Source organism: Vitis riparia, chromosome 1, assembly GCF_004353265.1.
Source record: "Vitis riparia cultivar Riparia Gloire de Montpellier isolate 1030 chromosome 1, EGFV_Vit.rip_1.0, whole genome shotgun sequence".
NCBI classification, from domain to species: Eukaryota; Viridiplantae; Streptophyta; class Magnoliopsida; order Vitales; family Vitaceae; genus Vitis; species Vitis riparia.
In genome coordinates, this window is record NC_048431.1 from 22,980,085 (window position 1) to 23,002,186 (window position 22,102).

The 22,102-nt window shown below is 35.9% G+C and overlaps 3 protein-coding genes across 5 annotated transcripts; all 3 read right to left on the reverse strand.

Annotated features, from left to right (window-relative positions):
* Positions 1 to 446: 446 nt before the first annotated feature.
* Positions 447 to 2,163, reverse strand: LOC117911058. Its single transcript, XM_034825262.1, has one exon. It carries the CDS (start codon positions 2,029 to 2,031, stop codon positions 643 to 645), a length of 1,389 nt encoding a protein of 462 aa, XP_034681153.1. The 5' UTR covers positions 2,032 to 2,163; the 3' UTR covers positions 447 to 642.
* A 1,187-nt stretch (positions 2,164 to 3,350) lies between these two features.
* LOC117912143 (exocyst complex component EXO70B1) lies at positions 3,351 to 6,044 on the reverse strand. The gene has a single exon (XM_034826633.1). It carries the CDS (start codon positions 5,858 to 5,860, stop codon positions 3,896 to 3,898), a length of 1,965 nt encoding a protein of 654 aa, XP_034682524.1. The 5' UTR covers positions 5,861 to 6,044; the 3' UTR covers positions 3,351 to 3,895.
* Positions 6,045 to 8,461: 2,417 nt separating this feature from the next.
* Positions 8,462 to 18,845, reverse strand: LOC117918524 (5-methylthioadenosine/S-adenosylhomocysteine deaminase-like). Of its 3 annotated transcripts, none has more exons than XM_034835247.1 (10): positions 18,530 to 18,839; positions 17,753 to 17,925; positions 17,503 to 17,661; positions 16,160 to 16,351; positions 15,083 to 15,226; positions 11,628 to 11,784; positions 10,721 to 10,893; positions 10,391 to 10,446; positions 9,651 to 9,753; positions 8,462 to 8,711 (listed from the first exon to the last, which is right to left on the reverse strand). In XM_034835247.1, exons 1-10 carry the CDS (start codon positions 18,732 to 18,734, stop codon positions 8,622 to 8,624), a joined length of 1,452 nt encoding a protein of 483 aa, XP_034691138.1. In that variant the 5' UTR covers positions 18,735 to 18,839; the 3' UTR covers positions 8,462 to 8,621. The 3 variants fall into 3 exon arrangements, with proteins under 3 accessions (XP_034691138.1, XP_034691147.1, XP_034691154.1); XM_034835256.1 differs by having other exon boundaries at positions 16,160 to 16,309; positions 18,530 to 18,837; XM_034835263.1 differs by lacking the exons at positions 8,462 to 8,711; positions 10,391 to 10,446 and having other exon boundaries at positions 9,653 to 9,753; positions 18,530 to 18,845.
* Between the last annotated feature and the right edge of the window lie 3,257 nt (positions 18,846 to 22,102).

The window sequence follows — 22,102 nt, forward strand, 5'->3', positions numbered from 1 at the left end:
ACCTTAATTTTTTTTTTCTTAATACTTTTTGAGACACAAACGTACCCTCGAATTTTAGAAAAGTCAAAAAATAATTTTTTATTTCATTGAAAATTTTAATTAATAAAAATATTTTTAAACATTATTATTAATCACACGATTACTTCTACCATCCAAACACATCTTAAAGTATATTTCTATCTCATATATTTCTTTGTATATTGAGGTAGTCAAGGTCATAGCTAATGATTAAACTACAACCATAGAAATATCCCTCTAAAACCTAAATCAAAGACAGTTTTTTTGAAATAAAACTTTCAAAAACGTTTAAATAGAACCTTCATTCGTGATCTTTTTCTCGATTTATTCATATCTAGAAGATGTAAAGACAAATCTGACCTCAAAATAGATTTTTATTTAATTAATTTTTTGAAATGTCATAATTATTCTTATTTGGGATAAAAATATGTCTAAAATTAATTTACACAATAAATAGGGAATTAAATGTAATCCAAACATGGCTTTTACAACACCAACAGATCAAATAAGCCAAAAGATATTACATTTCCCTTTCATCAAAATAGAGACGAAACTTCATCACGCAACACTTTGAGATAAATGCAAAAACAAAAAAAATCATCTGTGTCCGGAAAGTGGCAGAACTCACAATTTTTTTCCACATTTCTTAGCATCCGGCGATGCTTCTTGCCCAGCTGCTGCTTGCCGCTTTTTTTTCCTCAACTTCTCACACATGATGGATCTCTCCAAGTGCTCAACTCTCTGCGAAAGCGAGCTTAGCAGCCGAGTCTGCGCTTCGTTCTTCTCAAAGAGCTTCGTCATCAGACACATCAGTTTCGCATTCTCCTCCATTATCTTCTCCAGAAGTTCTCCATTACTTTGGTCCTCTTTCCCGTGTTCTTGGTTTCCTTCAACTCCTGCGCATTCATTCACAAGCGTATTTGAATTGGGATCTTCAACAATTTCTTTAGGAGCCGAAGCTTCTTCGTTTGCGTTGATTTCAGAATCCACTCCTACTTCTGTAACATCCATATCCTCTTTAATTTCATCAATAACTTCAGCAACATCGACGTCCTCCTTGATTTCATGAACAGAGTCGTCACAGCTGTCCGGAGTAGATCTGGGTAGTGCCTTAGAATCGTCTGGATCTTCAACAGTTTCTTTCGGAGTTGAAACGTCTTTGTTTGCGTTGATTTCAGAATCTACTCCAATTTCAGTAACATCCATCTCCTCCTTGCTTTCATCAGCAGAGTCGACACAGCAGTCCAGGGTAGATTCGGACATTACCTTAGAATCACCTGAATCGATCACATGCTCTACCGGATTTTGCAATTGTACGGCTCCATCAACATTGCAATCATCAGAAACAACAGCGGGATCGGACGCTGTTTCTAAGACTCCATTTGCAGAGGATTCACAAATTGAATCTTTAATTTCCAGGGTTTCATCAGCTGCGCTATCACAATCAACAAATAATTCTTGGATTCTATCAACAGCTTCAGATCTACTGCCATCGATCAGCTCTGAAGATGGATCACTAGTCTCCGTATGTGTCTCCGAGTCTACGATTTGATCAGAAGCAGCAATTGCATCAACCTTCTCCTGCAGCGCAATCGCACGCCTAATCACCGCCTTTCTGCAATCCCTAACCCCAGAGTCCACTCCACGAACAGAATCCAACCGAAAAAGCAGAGACATCAGCGTCTCGTTCACCTTCAACCGCTCCTTCGAATCTCTCCGAATCAGATCAACAATCTCTTCCCTTGATATCCTCCGCTCGACCTCGTCAATCTCCCTCTTAACAGCCACAATCCTCTTCATGTTCTTCCTCACTAAGAAACCCCGAAACACCTTTTGGATCTTCACCGCAGACGCCGACCTGGTCCGCTCCGATCCGACGAAGTGAACCGGAATCGACACCACTTTCGGAGACGGCACGGGCATTTGACGGTGAACCGGTACTTGTCTCGTCGCGGGGTAGCGGCGAGTGCGAGATGGGAGATTCCACTGGCTTCCGAAAACTGGACTATCCATAATCGAACCGAAAAATCGAGAAAATCAGATATGAAAGAATTCGTAAGTATCGCTTTCACTCGTTGAAATATTTGAGATCCTGCTTGCTGTGAAGATATGGCTTTCGGGTTAGTTCTTATAGATGGAGTTTCGGCTGCTCTCAGAAGTTATGAGAAGTTTCTTTTAAGTTCCAGAAGTTTCAGGAGATATTTTTGAAGACGATGCTTTATATAGGTTTATCTTCTTCCAGAAAATCCTCGACTCTTCTATTTTACATAAAGAACCCTCTAGGAGACTAGGTGTAACCATATCGGGCCCGAAAGAAGTTTGGCCGGGTCAGGCCCAAATTCCGTCTAATTTCTAACTTATTAATGATATAATTTATACTGATTTAAAAATTAACGAGATGCAATAGGGATACTTCGCTTTATTTCTAAAATAAAATTATAAATATATCCGTCCTAATTTAGAACTTGATGTGCTTTATTTTGCCTTCTTTTATTAAGTGCTTTTATTTTTTTTTTTTTATCAAAAATAAATTGGAATTGGATAAGAGGTTTTTATTTTTGCCAGAAAGGTTTTTAAATTTTTTTCTTTTTCTTTTTAACTTATTCAGGCTATGCTTGAGTCTAAGACCCACTAAATAAAGGTTTCATAATGGTTTAAGTTATAATTCGAATATATGAGATGATTTAATTTAAATCCAATAGAACTTTTGCATGTGTTTGTACAATCTTCATTAATTCTCAAGTTAGGCTTAAAATGAGATTTTTTAACCCAATCTGAATTTAAGTTGGGCTTGACCTAGGTTTTGTGACAAAGTTTAACCTAAACTCAATAATATTTATTTTATTTAAAATTTTAAATATTTTTAAGAATATAAATATAAATTTATTTTTATATTGCAATTCTATGTCATTTATGACTTAAATTTTTGTATAAATATAAAAAAGAATTTTTAAAAAACATACAACTCAATTAAGCCAAATCTAAATTTGAACTTAATTCAAATTTAGAAAAATGATCACACTTGACTTAAATTAAGTATATTATATTAGAGGTTGCATTAAGTTGAACTCTATTCTTACTTGGAATTGAGTTGGGATAGTGCAAAAATTGTGCACATCTAATATGCATAAAGAAACTAACAATTAAAGAAGTGTTGCAAGTGAGGAAATAAGTTGAATTTCATATAATGTACACCAAAGAGTACAAACTTTTTATTTACGTTAGTCCACCAAAGGCACCCATCAACGGTGAGTTTTGCAATGGAAACATCAATTTCATACACCAGTGGTGTGCCGATTCGGTAGACCAGACCAAACATGAAAACAATAATATCTTTCAAAGTTTCCTGTAATATCAACAAAATTATCAAAATCAAATAGAGTTTAGACTTCAGAGTTTACATACATCTTCTCACATCTGGTTCCTCTCCAATTACAAGTTAATGACACAACACAGAGTCCTGAATAAATGATTCCAAAACATGCCCCATCATATTTCTTTACTTCACTTCTTTTTTACAATTTTTTTTTTTTTTTTGAAGAAAATCAATTGTTTTCCCCTTTTGATGCTTATTTAATTTGTTATAAAAAAACATTATTTCTAAATAATTAATGTGCGGAATTCCAAAATTTGCTGTATGACAGTACCTTGTACGGACAATGGGTGCTCTCAATAGTAAAGCCCTCCTATATATCCTTCCATCGGAGAGGAGCCATCGCATTAAATTCGAAACGAAATGCAGCACGATAAATATGAAATGAAACGCAGAAACCCCACCACCACCACCACCACCGCCTCGCAACATGTATAATCTCCTGCTCTCTTAGTATAATCCATCTTGTCCTTCAATGTTACTGATGTTAATAATCATGATCCATCATGTTCTCTTCCTTGTCATCGATGTAGGGTTTCCATCAAACAATTCATCAATGGAGGTCTCGATATCGTCTGGTTGATACTTTACGTATTTCTCTGTCTGCCGCCCGGAGTCCAAGTACTGGCTGAACCGCGCTAGGAATGATCGGTAAGCTGGAATCATCACTGCAGAGATGGACACTCGGAGCTCCGACTGAAGCTGCTCGTCGCTCACCACCCAAGTGCTTTGAGTCTTGTGGATCTCATCAAACAAGGTGTTGAAGGTCTTGAACCTCTCCTTCAGCACTGGCTTGTTCACTTTTCCGTTCACTTGTAGGCCTTCGTCTCTCAAGCACTGCAACACTTTGCTCCACGTCTCTCTCTGGTAGTTCTTGTGGTACTGCCTCAGATCCGAAGATCGCCTCCGGCACCAGGTGTCTCCCATCACCTCGTGGATCTCTGATGAGCCTTTGATCTTTTGGAGAATGTACCTGCCATTGTTCATCAGGAAAATGTAGCGCAGTGACATGTCTTTGTAGAGCTTGGATTTGGTGTCGAGATTCGAGTCCAGGAGGTCCATCACTGCGATTAGCTGTGTTGCGAATGGCGTTTGCTTCACCGGCAGTCGGGAGTTGTTTTGGCTGGACCGCTCATCGACGTCGGAACCTGCTTCGTCGGTGCGCTCGATTTTCTGGTGCTGTTGGAAGACTTCTTCCAAGGTGTCTTTGTACTCGCAGGCGTATTTCAGGTAGTTCATGGTGTAGCGAGTCAGGGGGTGAACTGCGCCGCTTGGGACCGGAGTTTTGCTGACGTCGCTTTTGATTGAGTTCTCCAGATCGCAGAAAATGCTCACTGCGGCTTCCCCGAGGCGGCTTCCGGCCGTCATTGTCTCCGATTTGAGTTCGTGTCCGTTGTCGTCGGAGGTCGGGCTGCTGATGGCCGGAACCAGATCTCGCAAGGACTCGTACATGTCCAGGAATTTGAACAGCTTCTCTGCCGATCGCTTCGTCATTGCCACCGCTTCTGCGAAATTGAGGAAATGTATCACAGTAGCACGTGCTAGGTTGCTGAATTGGCTGCTGAATATCTCTGGATAGTCCTCGAAGACAGATTCAGCGAATCGCCGTTCGCCGGGGAAGAGGATGAGGGAGCAGTGCTTCACGACTTTGATCCATTTCGCAATCTCTCCTTCCAGAGTTTCCCAGTGCATCTTCTGCACATCGTCGATGCTGATACTGTCAAACCCCAGCTTGTTGATTGCCTCCTTGAACGCGTTACGCCTGAGAATGCTGAAAACCTGGCAACACTCTGTCTCGTACCCTGCGGAGATCATGGCCATCGCAATTTTCTTCATGCTGGCGACGACCTCCGGGGGGTACGCCGGATACTCATCATCGCCGGTGGACTCCGATTCAGGCAGCGGACACCGATCTTGATCTTCTTTGGAGTTAAACGACGGATGCTTCGTCTTCAAACTCTTAGAATCGGAAATATGGCTTCTAGAATCTTCTAGAAGTGTCCGGAGCTCATCCTCCAGGAACGACATTGCTCGTTGCAGAACACTCCCGGAACGTCCGTACATTGCTCCAGCGGGCGACTCCACCGGGAAACCACGCAGAGCATTCATCAGCTTAGAAATTCGCCTCACCGACTCTACAAACGCTGTATCTTCCTCTGGAACTTGACCAAACCTCGCAGAACTATCACCAGAATCGTAGTTTCCGATCATTGCCTCCACCAGCTTACAAAACACCTCAACCGAATCCGGCACTTCCGGAGGGTTAGATTTGTCGTCATGAAGAGCCAGATGGGAGAGAAACCCATCAATGTCCTGAGAAACTTGAGGTAGGGCTGAATCGGAAATGGAGGAAGCCTCCTTCGCATTTTCCCTATCCTCAAGTTCTCCTTCAGCCTCTGACTCCGGTGGATGGGACTCGACATTGTGTCCGGAGAAACTACCGGATTTCTCAGGAGGGGGCTTCTCCATTACAGGTACTAGAGAGATGGTCTGTTTTCCTCTATGATTTTTATTTATTTTATTTATTTATTCTCTAGAATTTTTAGGATGTGTTTGGGTAAGAAAGAAAAGCGAAAACGATGGAGAAATATTGGGATGCAATGGAAGAGAAGGAAGGGAAGGTTGTTTATGGGTGTTTTTGTTTGTTTGTTATGGCAGTTTAATTTTGGGGAGGTTTGTGGCTGGACGTTGACTATTGACCCGGTTGGGAAGGTGAACCCCGCTCTCTTGCATCGTGCTCATCACGACCTCTCATCTCCTCCTCTCTGACATGCATCCGTCATTCTCTGCCTTTCACCTTCACATGGAAATTAGGTACGCATGTCTTAAAATGCTCTATAAATGGTTTATATTCTCCGTGTTCATGTTCATATTTCTTTTTTCAGCTCCTTCAATAATTTGTTGTTTTATTGGTCATTTTTATTTAAAATATAAGATAACATCCATATTTAGAAAATTAATTTTCATTTTTATTAATATGTTGAAGTTTAAATCTCACCTTTATGCATGATTAAATTTGAATTATCGAATAAAATTAAAATATATGTTATGTTTGGCGTCGTGCACCCACGTCACACTCAACATGGTTTTCAGCCCATCTGAACGTTCTCATGAATCATGGATCCATGATGCTGAGTCTAAGTTTTTTAGAGCGTTAATAAGAAGATTCTTGGGTGTTTACCAACTATGGAGACATGTCTAAGATGGAGATAAGGCTAAGTGAAAAATATTGTGAGTCCCATAAATTTTTTTATTAAAAAAAAAAATATTTATTAAATGATTAGCGTTTATATCATGTGCCTGTTTAAATGTTTATTAAACAACTTATTTAGATCATGTATTGTACACAACACTACTCATTTGTCATGTTTGTTTGCAATATTTTCAGTATTTTGCATTTGGGGCGAATCAATTGGTCTGTGATTGACTTTTCTATATTATTGTGCAGCCTACAAAATAATTTCTACAAAACAATTTTCTAATCATATTGTTGATGGCTTACACAAAAACTTAGCATAAGTCCAATAATTACAAATTAAATTTCTTATCTAGATTAGAGTCTTTGTGGATAATGATTTAGCTCACTCCTACTTGATTATAAGAAAGTACTAAGAGGGTGCAAACAATAATAATTTTATTACATTTATTTTATCATGAAAAATACTATATATATTTAAATTACTTCATTTTATATAGATGAAAAAAATAAGTGGATTAAATTTAATAAAAAATAAAAATATTAGGAGTAGTTTTAAATCTATTTATTTTAATCAAACATTCCTTTCCCTTTGGGAAACCAACACAGTACAAGAGAAATCCTATTAATACATCTAGAATTTTTTTCCTCTATAAAAGCGTGAGAATGTCATATGAAGTTTGTTACTCCAAAGTTTTATAGAACGTTTTCTTACATAATTAAACACTTTAAAGTACGATATTTGTGTCGGGGGATAATATTTAAACCACCTTTTTTTTCTAATAATCTTTTTGTTATCCCTTCTCCTGCTTTGGTATTGGTATGCAGAAGATAAACATTAAGTTTTGTCCATGCATAATGATCATGTTAGTAGATGCCACAAACAGCTATAAAAATAAGACCCAAAAAAAACCGACTCCATGCCGCTGGTCATTGGTTGCCACGCATACAAATTTTTTCCCATTAAAATGGCCAAAAAAAAAAGAGAAGGGAAAAAAAGAAGCCTTGGAAACTACTTGTTAATGGCTTGTCATTTTCCAACAAAACACACAAGTATGATACAAGGAGCATGGAAGAAAATATCGTGTATTGGAGGTTATGAAAATGATATTTGGTGCAGAAATATCGATCCGATGAAATTTCGGAGAAAATCTCCAAAAATCGGCGATATCTTAAGATATGTCGACAATATATCATATGGTCAACGCGCTAAGTGCCTCAAAAAAATGCCCTTTTGCCCTTGCCCCTTGTTAAATATTATGCACTAAATATATATATATATATATATATTTAAAATTATCATATGAAGAAAATATTAAAAGAATATTTAAAAAAACAAATTAATTATAATTATTTTATAATTAAATACAAAAATTTCTTTTAATTGATAATAAAAAATATAAAAATTATCGTGATAATTTTCTTCATAGTATTTTTAATATCATTAATAATTAATTAAATATTTAAAAATTATACATATATTATAACTTATCTTATATCATTTAATACAATTGAATTAAATGGATCATAATTTTAATATTAATATATATTTTAAAATTAGACATTATAATTAAATATCATAATATTATTATGAAATAATATTTAATCTAATTTAATAATAAATGTACACTTATAAAATTCATATTTTTATCGATGTATACGATATTATTATCAAATATGATAAATCATATTATACATATATCAAATTATTTAATAAAACAACTTAAAAATATCATTATACTTCTAACTATATTTTTATAAAATTTTTCTTATATTTTTATAAATTTTGATCAATTTTAGGTTTATTGATATATTTTTTTCAAAATATCCACCAATATAGATATATCCGTAAAATCGAAGTGTAGATATATCCGTGATTACCGATATTTTCATCCTTAACAAGGAACGAACATTTAGGAAGAAACATTCCAACAAAACACATGAAAGTATGATACAAGGAGTGGGCTCGAAGAAACATTCCAACAAAACACCCGAGTATGATACAAGGAGTGGGCTTTTAGGAAGAAACAACTATCAAATCATATTCATTCTCTTAGGAATTCTAATGCCTGCCCTCTTCAGAAGTTCACTTGAAGCTTTCCTTGCCATTGAAATAACTTCTCCCTGTCCAAAGTAGAATATTCATTATAAGATCAAAACCTCCAATCAATGAGATAATTTCGTTGAAGGCAAATGCATTGTCTGCTCTTAACAAAAATGCAAATTAAAATTAAGACATTTTTGTAACTTTCTAAGCATATTCCTCAATCTCTCTGAGAGTGAAAAAAAAATGATGAGACAGTTCACAAGCTTTAACTGTGAAAAAACAGGTGTAATTAAGAAAGAGAAAATTTAAATGCATCTAGCATAAACTCTCTATGCATCCACCAACTTTTTTAAAAAGAGATAAAATATACATAAGAAATACTCGAACTACCTTCTTCAATCTCACTCCTACCCACTCCTCCAAAGCCCTAACAATTTTCTTCTTTATTCTCTCTCTCTCTCTCCCCCCCTTTTCCCTTTGTTTCTTCCTTCATTTCCTTCTCCTTCCCTTCATCTTCTTCTCATTTTTTTTTTCTTTTTAGACATTGAAAAGAAAAGAAAGGGGAAAACCAGTTCAAGGTGGCAGGTCAAGCTGCTGTTGGTCACTTATTTCCCCTTTTCCCTTTTTTTTTTCAAGGTTAAAAGAAGCGATTTGAGGATAGAGATGAAACGGAAAGGGAAGAAAATGAAGGAAATGAGGAGAGCAATGGGATTAGGGTTTGGGATGGGTGAATTTTTGGAAGTTGAATAATAGGACAATTTGATCCTTTTACATGTAAATTTTACTTGAAAAAAGAAAAAGAAAAAGAAAAATGGGTGGATATATAGAGATGAAATGGATGTGTTCAACAATGCTCATATAAAAACCATTGAAACCAAGGTATTATTATATACTCTCAACGTGTGAAACAATTCCAAAAAGGTTATACTTTCCTCAAGATGTGAACAAACGATCCCTCTCTCTCTTCCAATTTTGAGTACATAAACTACAAACAAAAATAAGTTACTACAAAATACCTCATTCACGTTCAAGATCTTTCCATCCTTCATGATCCACTGGCCATTGCACATGACTGAGACAATATTTTCAGATCGCATGCTATACACAAGGCTGGAAATGCTGTTTTCAGTAAGCACAAATAAGTCCCATCCATTAGAGTATACTAAGGTCACATTTAGATGCACTCTCATTTTTAAAAACAGAAAATGATAGAAACCATGGTAAAAAATGTAGGACCTTCAATATAAAAAAGAGGAACTTACTTCATGTTCTTAAAAACTACTATCAAAATTTTTAAAATTTGAGGCAATAAATTTTTTTAATACATATAGTTTTCTAAATAGTTTTTCAAAACTATGATATTTTTAAGATAAGTCTCTACTATTTGTGTATATAAGTTCCCATCATTTTTCATTTTTAAGAACAAAAAACAGAAGTGTTATATGAACACTACCTAAATCAATAGAAAAATTGGTTCTCTATCATTCAAATAACTTCCTTCCATATTCAGCATTAGTTTACTGTTTTATATGGCTTGGGATAATATGAGCAGATCCCTACATGCCTTGTCTTTAGCCTGTTTGGTTCTATCTCCAATGATGAACACTAGCTCCTTTAGATGTTTGCATAACTACATGCATGACTGACTTTGATTATTAGGCTGCAAGTAATACTTTATCCATATTCTAGTAGTCCAATTAACCATGCCATGAATGTTTAAATTACACTTCACATTTCTAAGAGAATAGGTTCATACCAGTCATGAACAGGAGCCATAGACCAAGAGAAAGGATTGATTATGATCATGTCAGCCTACCAAATAATGAATAGAAATAGTAATCAGACAATTGTGAAAATGATGGGAGAGATGAGAAGGGAAGTTGGGTCTATTCACTCAGTTTGAAAATGAATAGGATGAAGAAAACTTGAAGATATTGCTTTAAGATTATTTGCAAGTAGAAAAAATAGAAGGGCAAGATAAACAACTGGATGTATAGTTTACCCTGGTGAGCTTAATGCTAAAAGCTACATAAGCATATATTCATAGGCGATCTTTAACACTATGTTACCATAATAGGCACGATACCTTTTTCCCGATCTCAAGTGAACCTATTTCGTTTTCCCAGAGTACTGTTTTTGCACCATTGATTGTTGCCATCTTGAGGATTGTTTCAGCAGGAAGAGCAGTGGGATCTGTTGTTCCAAGTTTATAAACTTCCCGTCCTTTGTTAATCAGAGAAGCAAGGTACATGTCATCAACTGCACAGAAGATAAACCATACATAAATCCACTAAAAATGGTCTGAGAATTCTGTAAGATTACCCAGCAGAAAAAAAATCAGGAAAGGGATCTGTAACAATCATCCAACTAACAATTCATCTAAAAACTGACATTGTATCAGTCAATTTATTGGTCATGCAAGAAGATTCAACAGCAGCTGATGGTAACAGCTCATGACTCAATAACAGTAACAACCTGGTTGTGGCCTAAAATTTTCTAATTATAATTCTGAATTTTTCAAGAATACTTTATACGGATGTTGAATATATTGAACATGATAAGTTCTAGAATGAACCTAGAAAACCTCATTTATATATATTCAAGGTGTTTATTGATAGTAGTGGCCTCACTTGTCTAAGGCTCCACAATTCAAGATCTTACAATCTTTTAAATTGTTTTGAGTGTTCTCTCCATTTGCTAGGTGCTAGCTTTTTCTTGTACCAGCTCAAGGTGCTTGAAGTTGTCTACATATTCCAATAGTCCATCAAATGATGTGCACACCACCAATTTCAATTGACATTGTAGAGGCTGCAATCCCTATAAGATATCCACCAATGTCTAATCTAAAAGGGGAAATGTTTCAAAGGCAATAATATTCACATCCAACACAAACAACTCCAGTCAGTACTATAACAAAATCTCCCTGTGAATTGAATTTGGTCATGGAGCAAATGTAAGAATGAAAAACGAAGACCTCAGAATTCAAAACAAACCAATGCTCATTCTGTTATTTGATGGTGCGCCATCTGTTCCCAATGAGACACAAATTCCAGCATCAAGCATTTCCTTAATAGGTGCAAATCCTAGCATCCGCATTGCAGAAGCAGGACAGTGAGATACTTTAACACCAGCTCTTGAAAGAAAACCAATCTGTGAACCATATGCTATTAGTAGTTATTGTACTAGCATAATGTGGAGGAAATGAACTAACTTTAAAAGTATATATATCACTAACTGGTAATGACTGAATATCTTTTTTTCATTTTTCTCTTTTTGGGCAAATGAGCCAATTGGATTTAAGTGAACAAAAATATAAAATATAATCCCATCTAAGGCAAAGCCAAACAAAGGAGCATAACTGATAAACAAGCAGCAGCACCAATGCCCTTGCCTCCCCCATTCCAACCCCAAATTCAAAAAAAAAAAAGAAAGATTAAAAAGACCTCAAATAAAACAAAGAAATAAGCAAGAAGGAAACGACCCAGCATCATCAAGCTAAACTGAGCCAAACAACCACTCAGAGCAAAGCAATCAAATGCAGAGATGTAATGGCCTCCCACAAACTTTGTCTAGCAACAAAAGGGAGAGGAGGAGTACTAACCAAGTTGCAAACATAAACTGAAACCACTTCATGAAGAACTCAAAGCTTGAGGAAGCTTATCAGCCCACTCAGTAAATATGTTAAACCTAGCAGTACAGTGAGACAAAAAGTAGAGCAAGCAAGCAAGGGCTACAAGCAAAATGTTGAACCAGAAGAAAAATAAATCAACCGATAAAATTTCAAATATTGATGTTTGATAACATTTTTGGGAACAGTTTTCAGGAAAAAAAATTTTGTTTGGGAATTCAAGCATGAAATAAACAACTTTCAAAGTATTTTTCATGTTTTCAATTATTTCGCATAACACTATACAGAAAATACCTGAAAATACTTTAAATTTGTTCTAAAAACAACTTGTTTTCATAACAAATTTTCAAAGACCTTTGTCAGTCAAAAGTTTGAAAATCATGTTTTTCAAGTTAGAAACTGCTTTTTTTTTTTTTTTTTTCTTTTGTTCTAAAGTACTCAATTTTCCCAAGAACAGTTTCCAAATGCATCCTAATGTTCTTTCACCGGGTTTCAGCCAGCCACCAGAATCCCCTGCACCAACACTAGCAGGCTCCAACACAACCTCTACCAGCAGTAAATTCAACTGTGCCAACCTAACAAATTGAGATGAGAATCAGAGGAAGGATTCCTCTGATCATAAAGTTAGTTCTAGAAAAAGCATAAAACAAAATACTATTTTTAAATGGAGCCTTTATTTCTGTAGTTATTGTTGAAGACCTTAATATTCCTTTCCATCCACATGGGATACACACGAATAGCTGCAAAATCAAAGCTTGCAATGGCTTCACAAGGGAACTTTCCTTTGTGAGTGCTAGAGATCCATATATAACCAATGAGAACAATTAGATGGACCATTGCATCTACAATGCCACATCCGAAGTCCTTGCTCAAAGGGCAAGAGAAAAACAAAAGCCTTAAATCCTCCACCCTTAGTATGAAAAGGAAAAGGAAAAGGACAAAAAAGGAGAAAAAAGACTCACTGAAACACTTTCACTAATCAAAGATTCTCTAGTGGCCAGCTTACTTTTGATGGACAATCAAAGGAGGAGATGCTTAGAAATAACTTTAATAGACCACACTGAATCAGCCTATACATTGTGAGGAAATCTACTTCTCAACATATCCCAAGCAAACTGGACAGAGAAAACACCATTAGGAAAGTGAAACCAAACAGTGCTATAAATCTAATCACAGTGAAGAACAAAGACATAGCATTCAGAATCACTTGTAATTCTCAGGTATCAGCGGAAAAAACAAGAGGAAACCCCATTAGTAATAGAGGTCATAGTGACAGTCATAGAAATACTACAGTTGGGACCTGGCTCAGGTGGCAAGGGACCAGGCCGGAGATGTGGAAGGTTCCCAATCCAGTTCTCAACAGGAATAAAAAATAAAATAAAAAAAGAAAAGAAGAAAGAAAAAAAGCTACCTATCAAAACAAGACATTCAGAGTGACAAAAAGGCCAACATCAAAACTCACTACATTGTCAAACCTAAGCAAGAGGTTATTTTATTTCTTAGATTCAAAATCCTTCCTATTGCCTGAGAACAGCCTAAAAGGGGCCTTTAATGCCTAGAAATTTGATTCCTCCTGTAATGTAAGGAGATCAAGAGAACCCAAGGGTAGGTCTACAAAAATTCCAAGGATGACACATGATGAAAGGCATATCCTGATCAACTATCCTCTTGATACCCAGCCCACCTTCCTTCTTAGGATTAAAACTTGACTCCAATTAACATTAGGCCAATAAGAGTTAAGAGTGGAGCCAAACCACAAAAAAGTAACACTGATAGATAAGTTTTAAAATCCTTTAGGAATTCAGAACTGCCAAAAAATGTTCAAACCATGCAGGACGAAATTATGTGGAATAAAAATTTGATGCAAATTAGACCCAGTGGTGAAAACCAAGCTGGAGCTTGCTTGAAAATTTTGGGCTAGGCTTCAGGCTGAGGTTCCCTTCACTTCCTCCTCTTTTCCATATTAGGCTCATGTTGTGCATCCATCCCCATTATTTGAACTTAATAAGGGGCTGGACTGGGCACACCCAGCTTAGCCCAGTCTCTTCTCTCTCGGTTCATTTTTAAAAAACTTAATAAGGAATAAAGTAGAGCATCCAGCCCAGCTTCTTTTTTTTCCTTCTTTTTTATTTTTATTTATTTATTTATAACTTAATGAGGGACCGGACAATCAAATGAACCCCTCATTTTGAGCTACCAGCCTTATCCAGCTGGGGCCTAGGTTCAAGCCTGGGTTAGGAATTAAAATTCCCAGCCTGGACTAGCCCAACGCAATTCCCAAATTAAGCTGTGAGGTTACTGGCTCAAGCTTGAGCATTGATATCCTCAGCCTGGTTTGACCTGACCCTTTACATTCCTTAAAACGCACACAACACTTCTATCCCTTTTCAAGGAAGAACAGTATCTGATGGCTCAGAGATGCAAAAATTATGTAAACAAAAATACATGCTTCCATGAACTACTCACCACCCTTCCATTGAGAAAACAAAGGCCAAAACAATCTTTAAAGAATCCCAAGCAACTAAGAGAATGTGTACAATAAAAACACAAAGAACTAAGTCAAAAATAAAAAAAGCCAACTCCACTAATACATCTGCCACTCCTCAATATTTATTTAGGAAAAAAGCCCATCAAAATATATATATACATATATATGAAAAAAGTCAATCTAGAAACATATGGTGTAAATGTACATGAATTCACTATCTCTTTAGCAAATTTTGAACTTATCCTAGTAGAAATGATTGTAAAAGCAGAGAAGATCATGCAGAGTGATTTTGTTTCTATAGAATGCAACATAGAATCAGCCACAATAATTACCTCAGTGTCATTGACCCAAACAGTATGAGCTGCCAGCAAATTGCCATTTAGGAGATCTATCTTCTCCAAGTATGCAACTGTTCCATAATCAACTTTTCGAGTATCTTTCACAACTTGATTTTCATAGGATATCTCTGCAACATGCTAGAAATTAAAAAGATTAAACAAAATCCCAGCATTTTGATCAAAATCAAGGATTTAAATCCTTCTTTGGCATCCAACTGTTTCCCAGGTTTAGACTTCAAATTTCTACATTTATGTATTGAAAAAATACTGAAAATTTTTGTAGTAGGCACAAATTAGTTGAGACTATGAAGTCCCCAAAATGGAAACAGCATTTACAACTGAGAACCATTTTTCCTTTAATAAAACTTCTATTAAACTGAAAACAGCATTTAAAAATTGGAATTTCTGTTTTGCAGAATTGAAAACCTCTGCGAACTCAAATCAACATAAAATCTAGAGAGTTATGCAGCATCATTTTGTTATTCAAATCTGCCCAATAAACATACATGGATAGAAAGTATGCATACACTACAGTCTCTTGCCAGTAATTTCTGACATTTAAGATGCAAACATAGGCATGTCTAGAAGGGCTTTTTTAAAAAAATTATTATTTTTATTATTTTCATTCACAAATTGTATCCAAATGCAAGGAAAAAAATAGATATAAGTTCCCTAAGGCTTCACAAATTTTAAAAGTCTTTGGAGAGGCAATGAAGTGCCTGACACTGCCCTAGCAAGCATTATTAATTTCAAGGAGTAAAGGAATCATTTTCAAGGGGTAAACATAGCACAATTTAATTAATCCATCTATATCAGTTAAGAAATGAACATGCAAGAGATTCCACCATATAATTGTCCCATAGATTTATATTTCAGATCATTCCACGCTGATCCTTTCGTACAGTATCTTCTGGCAATCCAGTTTCCAATTTGATTATATAACGCTTGTGAGAATGGGAAAATATTAATATGCATCAAACTAAAAAGCTATCAGGTAAAAGTCCCCAAAAGCTTGTGATCACTATATATCTAAGAAAGAAACAGGAGATAAAGTGAGTAACAGCTCTATACCATGTGGATTCCAGTTTTTAGTTCTTTAGCTACATCTCTTGTTTCAAGTAGTAAACGATCAGTTGCATTCATAATTTGCCTTATTCCAAGCCATATTCTGATGCGCCCATCTGCAGTATCATGATGCTTCTCGTAAAGTTCCTTCTGAGACTGTGCACTTAAAGAAAGTAAATTAACGCCTTCAGCCACAGGCTGCATGCTTGATAACATTCAACCAATCAAATCTAGATAGAAATAAAAAATCAATAAATGATAATTGTTTACTGATACTTCCATAAAATATGTGCAAAATCATGCAGAGTAATTTCAGTGATACACTAATCAACAAAGTAGGAAATATGATATCTGCAGTGCCAACTAGAAAATAATGGTGAACTTTTGATGAACAGCATGCTGTCTAAACAACAAATATTCATTTGAGTCCACCATTAACTCATAGTTTTAAAAGGTGCAAGGTGCCCCTAAGGTGCAAAAATATCCTACAGCTTAGGCACAAGGCGCATGCCTAAGTGAAGTAAAATGTGACTTAGGATGCATATCAATTTTATAAAATATGATTCAAAATCTAATCCGATCAACAAAAAACTTAAGATTCAAAACATTTAAAAGAAGCTTTCAATAAAAAAGTAATGAAATTATATAAATTTCTATATACAATTAGAAATATCAAGAATAAAAGTGTTTAAAAAGGAAGAGTAAAGCGGACAAGGCATGCATTTTCAATATGGCGCCTCTTGGCAAGCAAGGCACTATAACTAGGGAGTGGTTGCACCTTGAACCTAGGTGCACTTAAAGCACGCCTTTTAAAACTATGCATTAACTATTGTAATAAGGCACAGTTAAATGAGTCGATAGCTGAGATTGCATAATATGTCATTAGAACTTAAAATAAATTCTCTATATGAAATTCAAAGTTATGAATCCAGTGTGCAAAATATAAGCCATCATTAGCCCCACATTGCCATAGAAATCCTTTAAACTTCCCTTTGAGCTGAACCAAGGTCTCTCCAGATCTAGAATAATTTGTGGAAATTTATGAAAGCTTATGGAAGTTCAAAACAAAAATATCTATTTTAATCAATGTTTCACACCCAGACTGACTATCCTAGTTCTTATGAAAAACACTTCATTGGCCTACCTGGTTTTTAGAACCTGGACATGCTAATGCATCAAGCAAACAACTAATCATCTAGACTGAAAGAATAGCAAAGCAGCTTTTCAGTCAGAAACAAGTCCTGCCTGTTATGCAATACAAGTTGGAAAGAATTTGCATTATCAACAAATAAAATCCACAAGACTCTCAAGGACCAATTCCAATATCAACAAAATAAAGAATGCTGAACCTGAATACAATCATCTGTAGTTCGATCTGCCCAAGATGGTGGCAAACCCTGGCCAGAATCCATAGTTGACTGTACTAGACAAGCACGTAACCCCAGTAATTCCACTGCTCTTGCCATTTCTGATACATGTTGCCCTCCAGCTTCGGCGAAACAAGTTACCTAATTCAATAAGTCACAAGCAAAATCAATCACATTACAGTATTTCAAATTAATCTCCACACGACAATAACAGTAACAATGTTATACTCACACCAGAGTGAATGAGTTCGATCCCACAAAGTAAAGTTGAAATGTAGGAATCCTCCTCAGTCATGTTGGATTCATAAGGCCAGATCCGTTCATGCAACCAAGTCATCAGATCAACATCATCGGCTATTCCTCTGCCAAGCTGTTGAGAGGTGTGAACATGAGTGTTGATGAATCCTGTTAGTTAGCAAATAAGATCAAGGAATGTTCTGAATCAGCGATAATTTCTTCTTAATCTAATCCAAGTTCAATCATGGAAAGTGTGAATGAAAGGAAAAAAAAAAAAAGAAACGAAAAGTGAACAGAAAACAAAAATAAATTGGGGTAACCGATTAAATTTGAGTTCAATTGAATTTTCCTTATATTTTCCTGAAAAAATCAAGCAAAATAATTCCCTACTCCTTTGTTTTCACTGGTGCATTTCCAAATGACGCATAAACCACCGAGAAAACTAAGGAAAATAAAAGAACACGGAATCTTGAATCTTCTGTTTCATGTTACTTTGATTTCCAAACAAAACTAAAATTCACATCAACCAAGCCCTCAAACTCTTGTATCTGCCTCAGTTCAATGAAGATTTTTATGTTCACAGGTCTCAAACAACGAAAACCTAACATTCCAAACCGAATCGACTAAGCCACAAACTCATCGCATCAACGATCAGTCTAAGTTCACCATAGGTCTTTTTGTATTCTCCGCTTCCAAAAACCGTAAAACATAAAATTTAAGTTTGACTTGCATTTTCAGATGAGCCAAACGGAGCGTGAAACTGAAAGAGCACCTGGAAGTAGAATTTGGCCGTGAAGGTCGAAGACGTTCTGAGCAAGAGGAGCGAATTGGTTGAAGATGTTGTGAGATTGACCTAGGGCTATGATTCGATCTTTTTCGACGACGATCGCGCCGTTGTAGAACACTCGAGTCTCGGAATCCATTGTCACGATCAAAGCATTGTGGAGCAACGTGACTGAGCTGCTCTTCGTCTCCATCGCTTCCTCTGCTTGCTGCTTCTGCACAAATGACAGAAAACAGACCGTTTTGACCCAACTCTGACTGACGGCCGACTAGGCAGAACTCAAAACGCACCGTTTTGGCGTGAAGCTCACTGCTCACTCCAGGCCAAACCGCAACTGAGGTGGTGCGAGTAAAACGCAGCGTTTTAAGATGCGCCGCGCCAGATTGCGGATGTAAATTAGGCCTGTAGGCTGAAGCCCGCCTAAAACTTTTGGGCCAAAGCCCAGCCCAAGCGGCCCCAGCAACAGAGGGCAGGGTTTGGGCTAATTTTCTAAGCTTGAAAAAAAATCCCCAAGATATGCTTTATAAAGACTGAGAGATGTCTAATATATAATTATTAGACCAATTTTTCTCTTGATTTTAGTAATAAATATTATTAATATTTTTAAAATTGTGGGTTAAGAGTTACCTTCCTAGTCGAGCCTGAGAGTTGAGACATGAGGCTTGCTTAGGTTTGTTTAGAGGTAGCCCAAGCTCGGCGGCTCAGTCTATTTACACGGCTACACTCATAAAAAATGCCCTCAATATATATGTATATATTTGTCATCAAAATAAAATGGTTGGTGTGTTTTGGATGTGTGATGGGTGTCCAATCAAAATTTCTTTTTTAAACTTAGGAGAATTTTTGTATTTTGAATCATTTTGATCAAAATGTTTAAAACCTAGAAAAAGCAAGCATGTACATTGCTCGAGTCGGATTAGACTACCGCTCTCTTAGCTTATGTTTGAGTGGAGTTGAAAATTTAATTCTTTAGTCCAATTTGACCCTAGGTCTAAAAGTTTATAAAAAAATTGATTCTTTTATTAGTAAATGTGCAATCATGGTTGGTTTAGTAGTAGTAAATGTCCAATTGATTCTTCGCATTTAGTAAAAATTTCTTTATATTAAAAATGCTATTTTTATTTTAACTTAAACTTTTAAATGAAGATGAAAATAAAATAAACCTTTTTAAAATTTGCCTCACCAAGAAACTCTCCTCTAAATAAAAGGAAAAAAAAAAAAAAATCCTATTTGTGTTTCAATAATTGTGGTTGGAATGAAATAAAAATGAGGTCCATGTTAATTTTGTGTAAGATAATGGTCTTAATGGCTCGTAGAAACAAGTTGAGAATTGGTCCCCAGTCAAAGCTGCAATGCAGTGGCTTGAGTGGGAGGCATAATGGAAGTGGAGCTTACAGTGAGTCAATTTCATTCATTTCATGTTCATCTATTTTCTTAAGCCCCACGTTTCAAATTAACAACGTCGGATTTTCATTGGAGGGACGTGTGGCTAGTGGCCCAATACCTCGTAAGTTTCATAATTCTTTATTCCTATAATTTCATGCATCTTTTGTCAACAAACACGATATTGCATGTATGATCTGTCTTGAACTAATCTCATCTCCAAGCCACATATGTTGCACGTATATATCACATTTGTTGTGCATCATGGTATCTTAGATGCACATATGTATTACACTGACATTGTCTTTGCATCATAACCACTTATTCATTCTATTGTCTCAATATATGACCTATTGCTTTAAGACACTTATGTTGTCTTAGTTCATTGCCTTGCATTGACTAGCTTTTGTTTTTCATATAGCCTCAATCCATATATATACGCCCAACCTAATGCTATCATCCATGTCAATGCATCTCTAAAACAAATTACACCGTATCATAGATAAAATGACTTCCTTTACTTTTGAGATATAAAGATCTTATATATTTTGATCAGAAAAGAATTAATGGAAAAAGAAATAATTGAAATTAATCGATATATTTTTTGAAATAAACAAAATGGAATACAAGCTTCTCTTATTTCAATACCCTGTATGAATGTCGGTGATTAAAGCTTAATCATGACACTTGAGTTTTGCCTATATTTGTAATTTAGGTTTATACCTTTATTGGCTTAGCTTTCAGTGCTCCCTTATTTTACTTGCTTTAGGAACTAAATACACCTTTAAGATTTTAGTAAGTCAATCTTTCCATCTAGTAGAAGAAGATATTTTTAATATAGTAGTAAGAAATATCGGGAATACTTGAATTGAAACTCATATGGTCTTGTATCTCATTCTTTTTAATCGTGTCCACTATAGCTTAAATGATACTTCTCTTGAGTGGATAGTGGAATATTTTTGAGTTGACGGGGATTATAACACGTTTGATAATGTAAAATATTATATTGGTAATAATCATTATGTTCCCTTTCAAGTAATTTTTGTTTTCGTTTTTGTTTTTTTAAACTTAAGTTAATAATGTAATTTAAACTTAGGAACTTAATTTGTTAATGTTTTATTATGAAATTGCATGATTACAAATTCTATTTTTGATAAGATAATGCTCTATTAGTATCTTATGATTTTATATGAACAACTAATTAGCATCTAATATCTCTATTATATAATGTCAGCATACATTTGATGTGGCCATTGTTGAAGGCTGGCGTTACTAGGACCACTGCAATTTCCTGATGTAGTCTCCTCCTCAACTAAAGATGATGCTTCCTTTCTTTGCCCTGCAAAAGATGTCCGGACAGGAGGTCTAAACACACCCTTTGATGCCTTTGTTAGTTTTGCTCTCTAGCATATTGATATTTTTATGGGGCCCCTCTTCTTAGGAATACTTGCCTCTTTTCTCTGATTGGTAAGCTTTTTATAGTGCCAAGAGCTTCGTCCCTTTGAATGGTGGGAAGATTTTTTAGCTATCATGATGGTGCTCAGAGGGTGGCAAAGCCATCATGATCTTGCAGGCGGTTGTCAGAGATTGTTGGGGGAATGATTTGCTATCACTCTTGTCTTTTTACTCTGCAAGCGGCGTAGGGCAAGTCGTGGTAGGTCGCCTGAAAAGACCCAGGAAGGTCCTGTCGAGTATGCTTTTGGCACAATGAGTAATGATTGTGCGCGAAATGCGGTCAAGAATCATGTTTGAGATGCTAGCCATTGGGTCCGGACTGGACATCCGGACAAGGGAGGTGCGTACTGCGTGCCAGTCCACGTGATCATCCGAATAGAGGGTTGGACATGCCACGTGTCAATCCATGTGATGGTCCAGACAACAGGTGGGCGTGCCACGTGTCCAACGATTGAGTGTCTTGCGAGGCCAGGGTGGCTTGCCACGTGTACTGTTAGGGGTAGTCCCTACAACCATCACCATTTATTTATATTCCTTGGCTATAAAAATAAAAAAGGATAACTTATTTCATGTAGAGGAATTTTTTTTAATAGCTAAAAAAATTCCTTTAATCAATTTCAAATCTAAACACTTTGTTCCCCTCCGATCAATCGAGAATTAATAAAGAGGACAAATAATTTTTGTTTTTCATATTTTTATTTGTAGAAATTGGACAAGAATTTT